This window comes from Rhinatrema bivittatum, chromosome 13, assembly GCF_901001135.1.
Source record: "Rhinatrema bivittatum chromosome 13, aRhiBiv1.1, whole genome shotgun sequence".
Lineage (NCBI taxonomy): Eukaryota > Metazoa > Chordata > Amphibia > Gymnophiona > Rhinatrematidae > Rhinatrema > Rhinatrema bivittatum.
In genome coordinates, this window is record NC_042627.1 from 65033222 (window position 1) to 65047172 (window position 13951).

Here is a 13951-nt window from a genome sequence, read left to right on the forward strand (position 1 = left end):
CTGTACATTAAGTCTCTTCCAAGCAGTAGTTTTCCCAGATGACTGGAATTACCCAGCACCGTGGCCCCCGACTTCGTAGTCACCACAGGTAGGCCTGCCAAGTCAAGCTGGACCTATTCCTGGAGCTTTAATGACAGGGTGGGCTTTAAGGACAGGGGTTATCTGCCTTTAGTATTATAGGAAGAGCATTTTCCTCTACTGCTCTGTGTGTGTCAGTTTTGTCACAAGGGTGTGTTAATCTAAACAAAACAAAGACTGAAAATAACCACTGGGGTTTACTTTTACTTATTTAATGCGTGTTAATGTGTGTGTTAAAATGTGTGGCATGAATACGCTGAACTTTTAATGGAAAAAGCCCTTTATTGAATTTGCCCTGCAGGCGCACAACGAGTCCTGCTAACGCCGATTGCCCCCGAGGCAGCGCTCGACTAAAGGGCGAAACTCGGCCAGACTCGGGCAAATTCAATAAAGGACGTTTTCCATTACCCGATTCTCATTATCTTTACTGCTACACAGGCAACTGGATCGGCTTCCGACTTGTTTTCTGGGTCCATCCCTACTCTGAACTTTTAACAAGGTTATTATTTGTATATTAAATTATTTTATCTATTTGGATTATGTATGTGAATTTTAGGGCTAATGTGTTGGTTTTCTGTACATTATATTGCCAATCTGTAAGCTGCTTGGGGGCTTTTAATAAAGGCTCTCAAAAATGGCATGAATGAATTCCATTTAATTCTTGAAAACAGTAAACCAACATAAAATAAATCATAATCCAAAATGCATTCATTAGACTAAAACATTAAATAAATGATTTTCTATTTTCTTTATAAAAACTTTGGGTCTCCTGAAATGAAGGATCTTTGCTCAATTTTGCCCTGTTCTATAAACCTTTACCGTAGACACTGGCTGGACTATAGTTTCCAGGAATATATGAATGTAACAAGCAACTGGTAACACAAATCCAGTTCATCATTCCATGTTCTCATTCTGAGTACTCCCTCAAGAGGTTTTTTTTGTTTGTTGGGTTTTTTTTATATAGGATCACTGGTTGCAGTGTCCTGGAGGTTGACCATTAATTGATGATCAGTGAGGTGAAATCTTTCCCTCACCCTCAGAGCCACCTGATGAGTGCCTCGCATTAAATTTGAAACTTAAGCACTTGCCTGCAACTCCTTCGCCTAGCACAAGCTCTGAAAGCAACATACAACAGCTGCCCCTGTCCTTACTACTGATTTTGGAATGGGGAGAAAATGGGTTTTTTGATCTGGTTGGCCCACTACACAGAGGTTTTGGATTAAAGTTTTCTTGCATTGCCTTTTCTCCTTTTCACAAAATTTACTACAGAAACCAACGGTGACTGCTGCTGCTGGGCTCCTCAGCAAAGCAATTCTGCATCCTCCCTGTCCCCCCTCCCCCTCTTTGTCTAGCCACTCTGCGGGTGAAGTTGCCCAGGTCCCAGCAGATACTGGATTGGTCTCAGGAACCGACTGCATTGAGAAATGCGCTGCTGCTGAGAGCTGTAAAATGTACATTGCAAAGTTTATGTTCCTAGTATAGACACCGTACCCTGCAATCATGGGGTAAAATACACCCAGCTGTAAAAACACACCAATTTGACAGACGACATCAAGTTACAGTAAACAAACCACACAGCATGTGGAATCTGATGTTCTTTCAAAGATACTGAAAGTGTAATGCTTATTAATTCACACTCTCGTTTTGAGTAAGAGACTGATGAACCAGTCAGATGCAAACTCACAAGTGACAGGGAATCTTCTAAAACCCAAGAAGAAAACATGTTTGGAAGGCCACTGAATAGAACCCTGCAGCCTTTCTACATGACCACGAATCCATCTGTCCCTGCTTCCACCACTCCAATTAGAAAAACACTTACTGAGTTGTTTACTGCCACTCCAACCCAATGCACACAGTCCCACTCCCTCTCATTTGTAGGGACTATGGTAGCAATAAAGTATATTGGGGTGTCTACGCTTATCTCCCTATTGCCTCCAGGGGAGTTCATAGCTTCTGCAGTTCAGGTCCAGCTGCCTTAAGATGCAGGTGCAGGCACCGTGCTTGGGTTCCAAGCTCCTGCAGCTCCAGCTTCTCCCAGCAGGGGTCGCTGTAACAGATCCGAAAGCGGAGCCTTGTCTGGAATTTATTCTACGGCTCTCTCTTTATGTAATTGAACCACTTTGGATTTTCTTTTTTTTTTTTCCTTTATCCCACAGCCTCCATTATTAATTTTGTACCAAGAAACTGTTAAGGAAGACTTGGAGTGTGTTAATTCATGACTGAAAACAATATCTGAATCATTGGTTTCGGATCCCCCTTATAAAACTATCCCCATGCCATGCACCACCTCCAGAATAAACCAGCTTAGATCCAGAAATACACCAAATCGATGTTTGTTTGGTTTTTTTTTTTTTAATGCCCCTTGAATACCTAATGCTCAAGTAACTCCCTTCTAGGAAATAAATCTTCCTTATAAAATCCATTACCAGACTAGCTGACAAACAGGTTACTGGCAGAATTCTGCTAAACCTTCTATTTCATTACCTGCATAGGATATGTCCTAGTTATGAGCAGACTCTCAAACACAACCCCGAAGAAGAGACTCCCTAGAAAACGGCAGGGGCACTTTGACTAAAGGGACCCCTGCAGCTGAGCTGAAACGGAAGCCTTCCCTCTCCAGGGTTTGTTGGGGTTTTTTTTGTTTTTTTTTTTTAACGGCGGCCACCCCAAACACTAAACGAAACTGCACCTCAAGTCGACCCTAGCACCGCGCTGTCCGAAAGCCGCAATCGCCCTGCGCGTCCCCTCTTTAAGAGCCCACGCGTGGCAGCCCCACGTCCCCGCGGAGCGGAGCGCGGCAGGGACCACGCCCGGGCGCCGGCGGCCCGCACTCACCTGCATGCGCTGGAAGTCCAGCAGGGAGCGCAGCGCGGAGTCGGTGAGCTTCAGATGGAAGAGGCTGAGCCGGGGGCTCCGGCGGGGCTCGGTGCGGTACGAGAGCCGCCCGCACAGCTCCTCCCGCGGCCGCGACATCGCGCACAGTGACGGCCTCCCCCACCGCCTCCCGGGCTGCCAACCGCGAGGAGGGGAAGCAGAGGGTACGGGAAAGGAGGGGAGGGAGGAGGGATCACGACTTGGGGAGAGAAAGCAGAGGATACGGGAAAGAAGAGGAGGGGCTACGCAGGAGGGAGAGGAGGAGCAGAGGATGCGGGAAGGGGAAGGCGGGATCTGGGAGAGGAGGGGCAGAAGATGCGGGAAGGGGGACTGGGCATCATGACCAAGTGAGGAAGACCGGTGCAGGAGTTGGGGTAGACCACAGGGGGAAGGACCGGAGTAGGGGGCAGAGATAAAGGGGGAAGTGATGTGCTGTCGGTCTGTTTTTCCTGCCGCTTTACTTAATGAGAGCCTTTCTTCGGGAAGGGTGGGGAGGGGCGCAGGAGGGACTGGGAGGAACCCTAGAGAAGCAGGAAGGGAAAGGACTGGGAGTGCTGGAGATGGGGCGGGGGGAGACAGGAAACAAAAAAAAAAAGAACCGGGTAGAAAGAGAAGAAGCGACCTGGGGAAAATAGAAAGGGGGGGGGGGGGAGCAAGAGGGGGCTGGAGAGCTCGCGCAAGGGGAGGGAGTGGGAGGAGTCTCGGAGGGGGCGTGGCGGCTGACGCTGCTGGGACGGCCCCTTTACGATCTCGCACCTGTTGGGAAATCGTTTCATCGCTGGGGCGGGGGAGATGGGAGATAAGGACTCAAAGTGGCTGAAAGATATTTGTGACTGGCTGGCGAGAGCGTGGCCCTTTATTTCTCAACATCTGAGTGGACAAACAGGGCAGGGCAGCCATTCTCCTTTATGTAAGGCGCTTTGAAATGCCTCAAGGGCGGAGTACGCATGAAAAATAATTAAAAAAAAAAACCCACAAATATGTTATGGATTTACTTCAGTGCAATTATGAACGTGTAGGTCCAGTGTTAAGAAGAACAGGATTTTGAGTGGGATAAAACCAGGGCTGAGTCAGCTGAGAAGGGATGTGCTGAATGGGAAGACCTACAGAAAGAAAGCTGTTTAGATATGTGCTCCAGGCCCTAAAACCGAGCCTATGCCACCAGCCCTGCACCCAAAGTTTGTCACTTAATCTCTACTTGTTGTTGTGTTGCGATTTCTCCATTACAGAAGACTGTGGCATGGGTCTTACAGGCCTCTGAGAAATGGGGTGTGTGCCCTGTTTCAATAGAAGTGGGTGGGGGTGATTTTCTGAAGTAGGACCTGAGGGATTGCGACTGGTGCACAGTGAGGATTCCTGGTGAGTCTGCTGGTGCACCCAGCCCAGCAAAACCGTGCCTCCCTGAAAGCAGGAGTGCCATCATTAGGCCCCTAGGGCAACCCACGGGATATCAGTACTGATCAGGCTTGCTTGAAGAGTGATTGAGTCACTTGGAATGCCTAATGTGGGAGCCATGGGTTCAAGTATGAGTCTACCACTTATTGAAGACAAAACGTTTTTCCCTAGGGGTGCAGTCAAACCCATCAAACCTAGCTCTCTAGGTCTAGGCAGATCACTCTACAATTTTGGACCTGTGTATTAGAGAAGGTTCATCTTTTCAGTCCCTGCAGCTCACATTTGCCTTGTGTACTAAACAAGTTTATCTTTTACACAATCACAGCTAAATAAAACGTAAGATTTTTTTTTTCTGGAACCAATAGCAGTCAAAGTAATAGATATTGGCTGAGATTATCCACCAGTTGTGTACTATTTATCATTTCTATAGTGCTACAAGAGATACACAGCTCTGTACAGATACACATAATAGTTCTTGCCCCATGGAGCTTGCAATTTAGCCATATGGCATCATTTTTGGAAAGTCTACCAACAAAGAGCAAACTGCTTGTTGCGTTTGTAGACTCTTCGACCAAGGCGGTGTTGATGCAACCTTCAGGGAGGAGTCCTGCAGGTCCCCACCGTTGGCAGGAGGACCTGGATGAGGCAGAGGCCCAACTGGAGCATTGCCTTTACCAGCACACGTTCCCCTCGGGTTGAGTCTTTGGGTGCTGGGACCGACAGATCTTAGGTGGGAGTCTCTGCTCAAGGTGGAGAGATCCATCGAGGATTTGGGTGATGTAGGAGTAGGTGAGGTGTATCTGTTGGCAGGCAAAGGTCGATGGCAGTCAGCAATCAGGAGTATCCAGAAGTCAGGCCGAGGTTAATAGCAATTATCTGTCCAAAGGGAATGGCAGGACAGATAGGTAAGGCAAGGAGCAGAACAGGCGGGCAAGCAGGGAAGACATGGTGGCTAGGCTGAAGAACAGAAGACAAGACATGTTGGAGCAACACGCTCTACTGAAGAGTAGGGAGATCTGTTGCCAAGGCATTGGTGGAGAGTCTGCAGGGGCTTTTTATAGGCCTGAGAGGATGATGTCATCAAGAGGCGCCTCAGCTCTTTCCCGCCACTGGCCCTTTAAAATTGATATCGGGCACATGTGCACTCTAGGAGTGCACATGTGCCCAGTCCCTGACTGCAACCACACATAAGCTACGATAAGTGTTTATCCTTTCTACTGTCTATAATTTCCAGTAACTGACAACACGTTGCCGGTACTCTGATCGTTCTGTGAGACCTATGATTATAATTTTGTGACGGTGTATGCAGAAGTTATCACCGCATTATTGAACTATTGGCATTCAGGGACTAACCCACTAGTACCCTGCCATAGTATATATGAGGTCTCATTATCTAGCTTACTAATGGGCTACAGCAAACATTGATGGTATAAGATGATGTTACTTTGAAGAATTGTCATAGATTGCATCATATATTCAACAGTCCTTATTTATATTAGCTCTAGGAGTGGGGCATCCTGCTATGTTGGCATGTGGCGGCTTGCCGCAAAGATGCCAGGAGACTGGACCACACTGGGAGCTGATGAGAGAGACCCTGCTAGGAGGTGAGTACAGCAGAGACAGCTTATGAATCAAATAAATCAAAAAACACTTCAGCTAATAAGGTCCTTCAGTGTGGGAAATGCAAGGTGTCAGCAAACCAGACCATATTAATTAACACACCCAGACTTCTCTATCATTCACCTTGTTAAACGTTTTTTTGTTTCTTTGCAACTAAAAACAAACCCCAACATCAGCCAATGTCTCGTATTATAACAGCTTTAGGGGGATAATTCTAACTCCAAATCTTAATTGAATACCAGAACAGATGTATATAGTACTAAACCAGCATCTAACCTGGGTTAAACTATTACAATCCATAACGTATGATGTTGTAATGAGCAGGATTATTTGAAGTTTTGAAAGAATAAAAGCAATTTTGTTTAATCACTTTTATCAGTTTTAGTTTATATGTGTTTTATTGTTATTTTTGTTATATGAAAATTGTTGATGTTTTATCAGTTTTATGTATCAATTTTATTGTGTATGTTTTTTGTAATCTATTTTGAACATGTTGGAATTAATGGGATAGAAACTGTCTAAATAAATAAAAATATGTTTTAAAGTAGGAGCTACTCACCCGTATTCTTAAGCATAGTCCTCTCTGCTGGTTCCCACTGACTCTTTAACTGGTCTGCTATGGGGATCGCTGGTATAGCCATGTTCAATACAATCGGAGAACTGGCAAAAACGTTCTGTTTAAGAGTGGAGGGGATGGGCACCAGAAAGAGGATCACACTATGTGGCCAGGGTGACAGCCTGAGAAGTAGCAATGCAAAAGACCTTTTGGGTTATCTGGGTAAAGGCAGAATAGCACCAAGTTAGACAGTCCTGCCCTGTGTAGCCTGCTGTAAAACTAAATGCATGCAAGCTCTGCAACACTTGAGAGCTCTTATTAAAATGTGGTTTTTTTTCAAAGTTTTGGACAAATTTAAACTTTGCTGGCCAGCATGACACGTTTTGCATTCCAAAGAAAATAGTAATTGAATTTGATACAACACACACCCAACCATACTCCGATTTCCTATCTGAACACTTATTACATAGTAGTCAGAAAGGTGGAGTTCACAGCTTGTGGGTTTTGCTTAGGTTGAATGATAAAGCTGACATGAAGTCCAAATCAATGAATACAATTAAATGTTAAACGTTGCCATGCAAACGGGGCTTGCTAAGCACCTTGCTCAAAACGTGATAGGCGGCGATCACTCACTCCTTGAGACCGTGCTCCCAGAACTTAGAGCACTTGATCACATTCTCTCCGCCCAACCTTTGAGAAAAATAACCTGGCAAAACTCGGGGGCCTCACGAATGCGGCGGTCTTTCTAACACAATGGAACAGATGTTCAATATGCAAGTGAAAGATCTGTACCGCGTTAGAGCACACAGTTTTACAACCAGATCAAAGGTCAGATGTGAAAGTAAATAGTATTCTGGAAATATATATTGTCTAAACCTTTAATCTGATACCTTTGCTTGTCTGTGTATAGGTCCTATTAAGAATGTAAACCTTGTTTTAAAAATGTAGGGCCTGATGTTCAAAAGCATTTACATGCTTAAAACTGGGCTTTGCAAATGTACATGCACTTTACCCAAGCAAGTGGGTTTTTGAAAATTGCTATAATATACGACACCGAATTGTCCATAAGATTTACTTGTGTAAGTGCACTTTAGGCACGTAAATGGCTTTTGAAAATTGCTACAATAGTATTGTTGCCTTTACGCGCCTTACTCCTTTGAAAATTCATCTGTTACTGTTTATACTGCTGAAATTTAAGAAGTTAACTGTTTAAACGATAAGGCTGAAGGCAGCTGCACCAGCGCCCTCTCCCCTCATAGATTGCCACGCGGATTCTCCCTGAGCTGCCCAATAGCAGCCCGGCTTGCTCCAATCTGGGCTGGGCATGGGAGCCGTGACAACCCTCACTCCCTCAGCCACCGTGGCCTGAAAGCTAATATTAAACAGTTAATGGACTAACTGGGAAGACTTCATATACTGGTTAACCATTTCATATTTTACATCCCTAGGCCCCTACTTAAATTGTGGGAATGAAATTCAGATGGTTGAAGCCGAGTAGTGGTCAAACCCGGCAAAAAACAGGGAAGCAGCTGATTGCTACGACCCTGCTGCAATCACGGTTTTGCAAAAAGTGCAGATCCCTTTGCCACAATATAAACAGGGTCTTATCTGTGAAAGATTATTTTTCCAGTGGGTTGCATAGAGGAAAAGGTCATTTTGATTAATGATTTTATTATATAGAAGATAGATTGTACCTGATTTATCATCGTTATTCCAGATACGTTTTCAGAATAACTCCATTTACGCTTTCAGTCTGTTGGTAGCACGAGTTCCTAAGAAATGCAAGTTATCGGTATTTCTGTTACACTAACTGTGATTATTCACATTACATTGATTATAGAGTCAAGGCTCCCGCGGTTTCACGGCCGCGGGAACGGGACACGCGTTCTGCACCTTCCCATGGAATTTGCTGATCCCGGTGGAAATGCAGAGGGAGGACCAGAGAGCCAAGTCCAGCCAGGGAAAAGGAAGGGCCACCGTCTCTCCCCTCCCCCAACCCCTTTCTGGTTCCCTCCCTCCATCTGATTACTGCAGCAAGAAGAGAAGGAGAGCAGCAGCAGATTGCCGGCCCGGGCCTGACTGTGCTTTCAGCCACGCGGGGACACGGGGCGGGAGGAGGAGGAAATGTAATGGGGGAGTTGTGAAAGAGGGACTGGGGGATGGGATTGGAGGGCTGGGGGCTGTGATAGAGAGGCTGGAGGGGGAGTTATGTGAAAGAGGGGCTGGGAGATTAGGGGGATGATAGAGGGGATGGGGGTATGTGTGAAAGAGGAGCTGGGGGAGGGTGGATGGGTGTGAGTGTACACAGGCACTTAGGATGAAGACAAAAAAAACTGCGTGTGGAGAGAGAGAGGATGGGGTTGGGAAGAGACCCTCACCTCCTCTCTCCAGATCCTCCCCCCCCCCCCCCCTGTATCTCCCCCATGAGCCCAGAACCTTTCTCTCCCCTCTGTATTCTCCCAACATTCCACAACCTCCCTCCTCTTCTCCTCCTCCAACCCCTCCTTCCATCTCCAATACCCCCTCCTTCCTCCTTCTCTGCCCAATCTTCCCTCCGCCTCTTTCACCCCACCCCCAATCTTGCATTTCTCCCCATCTCAGATGCTTTCTCCTTCTCCCCATCCCTAAGATCTCCGCCTTTCCTCCTCCACGTTGATACTTGAAATTCCCCAAAAGAACAAAATCAAATATTCAGACACAAAGCCAGGTTGGAAAACGACTTCATTTTTATAATGCAAAATAAATGTCCATTATTTAATAGGAAAAATAATTCAACTGTACGCAAATGTGCCACAAGTGCCACAGAATCTTCCCCTGACCTGCTGCGGGGAACTCGGGGCTCTGAATATACCGTTCTTTATTTATTATTTTTATTCATTATCAACTCTATTTAAATGTAATTAAACTTGTTTTAAAATGTTGAGTTCCAAGGCTAGTAATGGTGATGAAGCTTTTGCCTGCCCGGCATCTGTGGGGGTCTCACTGGGCAGTGATGGTTTGATTCAGCAGGCTCCATTCTCCCGAACTCTTCCTGCCTAATGTCCTTACCAGCTAATCTCTCCAGAGGAAAAGGTTTAGCTGTGTAGAGTTACTAAATGCAATTCATTCAAGCTATTTCATTAGACAAAGAATGGAGGAAAACCTTTAATTAATTAAGCCTCTCATTAATAGGAAAAATGCACAGCAGTGTATTACTTAGGAAAAGTAAGAGAGTGCAGGCGCCAATAAAAAAAAATTCTTTACAAGAAAGGAAGGAAACCGTGTATTTGGATTAGGAATGCTGCATGCAAAGCAGCTGGGACTACACCAGGGGGTCTGATTTTTGTGTCTATGGCTCGTAAATCAGGCCCTGCCACAGCCGCCACTTTCCTTTTTTTCCAGTGCAGTTAACTTGGCATACGTAGCTGTGACAGGAGCACATCTGCTGGCCAAAGGGGAATTTTACATTCTTTGGGTTACAAGTTCCTGTAGCAGTGGGCAGAGCGTCACCGGGCACTGGAAGGACCATTCGGTGAGCCACTCCAGCGAGGAACCGTGCACGGCGATGCACTTTTAGATACGGTGGCAAACTAAATGATGGCAGACAATGATGGCAGACATTTTTGCTTGATGGGCATAGGGAGAGTAACTTTCAAACAGCCCCGCTAGCAGGGAAATAGCTTTGAAAATCCCGCGCGTAAAACATGCAGGACATATTATTTTGTACCAACCCAATTAATTTACCAGGATACATTCGCAGAAATGACACCGATTTTTGAAGCAAACTTGCTTGTGGAACTTCGCTTTGAAAATTAATCCCACCACGTTTACCTGCACTCAGTTCCGCTTGGCACTGTGTACGTGGAAAGATGTTGAGAACATTTCCGTGCATATTTTTCTGAAAATGCAAAAACATCAGCATAAGCTCAAGTCCCTTGCCCTCAGGAACACCTCCATTCAGTCCGGGAGAACTCATGCGCACACAAGACATGCCCACATGACTTTACCTGCACATCGAGCGGGCAGTTTTATAACTTAGGCCATTTCTCCAGATAAAGAGATGCCTTGCCTGTAGAAATGCATTTGAAAACTCCTCTCATAAAATCCCAAATACAATACAGCACTAAACACCCCCCCCCCCCCAAATCTATGTCTTCCACCCAACATATCAACCCTTTTCTCATATCTGCCCTGAGCATGCTCAGAATTCATTTCAGTGATGGCCTACCCTGATGCTTTCTTGGAGCCCCCAGTGCAATCATTCCACTCCCAGTTAGGACTGTAAATTCCGAGACACAACCAGCAATGCCTATCGGCTTATATCAGGGATAGGGGACTCTGGTCCCCTCGAGTGACGCATGGCAGTCAGGGTTTCAAGATATCTGCACTGAATATGCATGAGATTCAATTGCATGCACTTCCTCCACTGCATACAAATACATCTCGTGCATATTCATTGGGGATATCCTGAAAACCCGACCTGTTTGAGGGACTCAAAGATCGGAGTTGCTTATGTCTGGCTTACATAATATTTGTAGGTGCTGTACAAATATATATATCTTAGTCACATTAGATTAATTTGCTGTTCAATAAAAAGTCAGGCTCAGCGTAAGCTAGAAGAGGATCCAGCCTTGTTTTTGGAGTTTGCATTCATGCTTCTCTTTTCTATTTGTGAAACTTCACAAGGTTTCCTTTAATGACTGGCTCCACTGAGACAGAGTCCGGGGCGCCTTTGAACCCACAGGCTTTGCACCCGATCTCAAGGTGAAAGTTTGCGTGCACTTTTGCCTTGGAATTTGCAGGTGCAAAGTGCCTGCAGCCCTTTCCAATGGCTTTATCTGTGAGTCCTAGATTTATTTCACACGGAATACTGCGCGTTGAGCATAAGATGCAGTTTAGGTGGCCTCATGTCCCTCTGTGCGTGAGTCCACTTTGAAAAGGAATATTTGGGGATGCTCATTGGCCTGTAAGTCCAAACCCCTGCAACGCCTCCACTCCCTCCGGGTAAAGTTACGTATGAGCAGAACACACATGCGTAAGTTTAACTACATATCAGAGATAATGGGCAATGTTTAGGAAAAGCTTTTGAAATTTACCTTCATTAAGCCCATCAGGAGTGAACACTCTAATTTAAAAAATCCACTTTTGTTTTTCAAGCAGCACATTTTTTTCTGTCTCCCCCTCCCAGAATTTTAAATCCTCAAATGTGATCCACCAGGGGAGCTGCTTCTGTTTAATATAACTTTTATGCGTCATAATCCTTGTCTTCTGAGGTCTCTTAGGTTTACTAACACAGAGAAATGGACAAGGGCATTGACCACAGAAGCTGTGGAAGAAACTAGGACCCCCTTAGAGGGGAGGCAGAGGGGCAGAAAAGTCGCCTCAGACAAGGAGCTCCCATGCCCCTCCCCTCCCCCAGCCTGGCTGGACCACTTTGATTGGGTTGGAGGGAGAGGCACTTGATGCTTGCCCACCTTGAAATTCACTGTGCCCTCTCTGTCCTCCACATTTCTGGAGTTGCTGTTGGCTCGCGGTTGGAGGTACAAAAACTTAACCTGCAAATGTAACAGTTTCTGCATTTGGAGTGACCACTTGCTAAGTCCCTGTTTCCTGACCAGCTCTCTGGTGTTTCTTCCATCCTAGTGGGCCCAGTTTGGTTTGCTAACACACTCCAGCAACCTGGCAATCCTGGCCTACTTCTTTTTAACCTTTCATCCATCTATCCCCACCGCGGTAGATTTTATGTGTTTGGTGGTTGGCGGGAGAAGAGTTAGATTGGAAGTAACCCAGAAATGAATGTGCCTGGGCGAGAGGTGCTGAGTGTCTGAGGATGGCCAGGGCCAGACCACTCCCAAAATGTACTTTTCAGTAGGGAAGTAGGGCTTCTCCTAACTGCAGATTCACACAACCTTGCAGCAATTTAAAAAAAACCAGAGGAAGTCGAGAGCTCCTGTGCTACATTTAGCAGAGCACAGAGTCATTTACAAGAAGTGCACGAAAAATATCCCAGTAGGGGATACCTGCTGCTGTCTGAGTAACAATCCTTTGTTGCTTTTATACAGTCATCTTGATGACTCCAAGTGACTTGTTCTATTTTTGCTTGGCCTAAAGAAGCTCTAAATAAAGGTCACCTTTAATCTCATTTCTCTTGAAAAGCCAACCTAAAGTAAACACAGTAAGCCACAGGATGTAAGCACTCGTCAAAGGAAAGAGATAACAAATAACTCCCAGCAAAAACCTCAGAGGGTAATTTTCAAAGGGACTTCTGCAGTAAAGGCCCTTCAGCAAATTGTGCGTACACACTGAGCGCTCGCACTTCTGCACGCGGGGCTGGGAGTTACGCGCCTCCTTTTTGATTTGAAAAAGCATTGCGCGTGATTTCCCCTGGGAAACACAAAGCACCCTGCACAGCAGGTGTAATTGTGTGCGCACACCGTTTCGGATTAACGCTCAAAGCCAAAGTATTTGTCTAACGTCCACGGTAAAGAAGTAGCCACAGATGCTACGCTGGCTAAAAATTATTGGAATTGCTGATGGATAAGCCATTGAGAGGACTCACAAAGTGTCTTCTTGTTCACTAGTACAAATGTCAAAAGATTATTTCTTTCAGGAAACCGTTCACTTCTCAGTCGCCTTCTGGCTAAGACTGAGTGGGAAATCTGAGCTGCGAACGAAGGGTGGTCTCTTTGCAATCCATTGATTGAGAGGGAGAACCTGTACAATGTGCGGTGTTGCTAGCCTGACATCAGACCCCCCCATATAAAACTGAGCCCTGGCCACACTGGAAGGATTAAACCTCTTGTTTTATGTTAGATGTCCATAGACACCGACAGGGCCGGTGGAAGCATGAATCAGACTAGGCAGCCGCCTAGAGTGCCACAGTTTGGGGGCGGCACAGCGGTTGCATCGCTAGCACTTTCCCTGTGCAAAACTGCCACAGGAACGAAGCACCCGCAGACTTCTGCACCTGCTTCCCCCCCCCCCCCCCCCGGGTTGGTAAAATTTCTAAGAAAAATGGTGTGGTGAATTTGAAAATATTCATTTGCACGCTTCATTTTCCAGTCTCGCCCTCAACACACCCTGGGAGCTCCTCCCTTCGCTCCGGATGACGGTTCGTGAGCGAGAGCATTTTTCGCTCTATTTACCTGTCATCCGGGCTAAAGGCTTTGAAAATTGCTGGCAACAACAGGCCTCGCACTACACCAGACAGACTGACAGAGACAGATGCAGGACGGGGCAGTCCCTCGCGCCTCCTGGAAGAACAGAGTCTGGTAAACGTGCCCAAGACCTCTCCCATCACAATTTTCTAAATTACTACCACTGATTTTGCAATCCATGCAAAACAAAAGTAGAAAGACGAGAACACTCACCAGATATAGCTAGGAGCAGAAGGACAAAGCATGCGAGCGTGTTTAGGCTTTAGGAAACAGGCACAAATGTTCCGTCTGG

At 46.0% G+C, this 13951-nt stretch overlaps 1 protein-coding gene across 3 annotated transcripts in view; it reads right to left on the reverse strand.

The window, feature by feature from the left end:
- Positions 1–3491, reverse strand: part of ELL3 (elongation factor for RNA polymerase II 3) — a 52854-nt gene extending 49363 nt beyond the window's left edge. Inside the window, exon 1 of one of the 3 annotated variants that reach the window (XM_029574999.1) lies at positions 2914–3491. In XM_029574999.1, coding sequence (XP_029430859.1) covers positions 2914–3051 — 138 coding nt within the window. In that variant the 5' untranslated portion in view covers positions 3052–3491. Of the gene's footprint in view, positions 1–2562; positions 2726–2913 lie in introns of those variants that run through there. The other 2 variants (XM_029575000.1, XM_029575001.1) reach the window with 2 other exon arrangements.
- Between the last annotated feature and the right edge of the window lie 10460 nt (positions 3492–13951).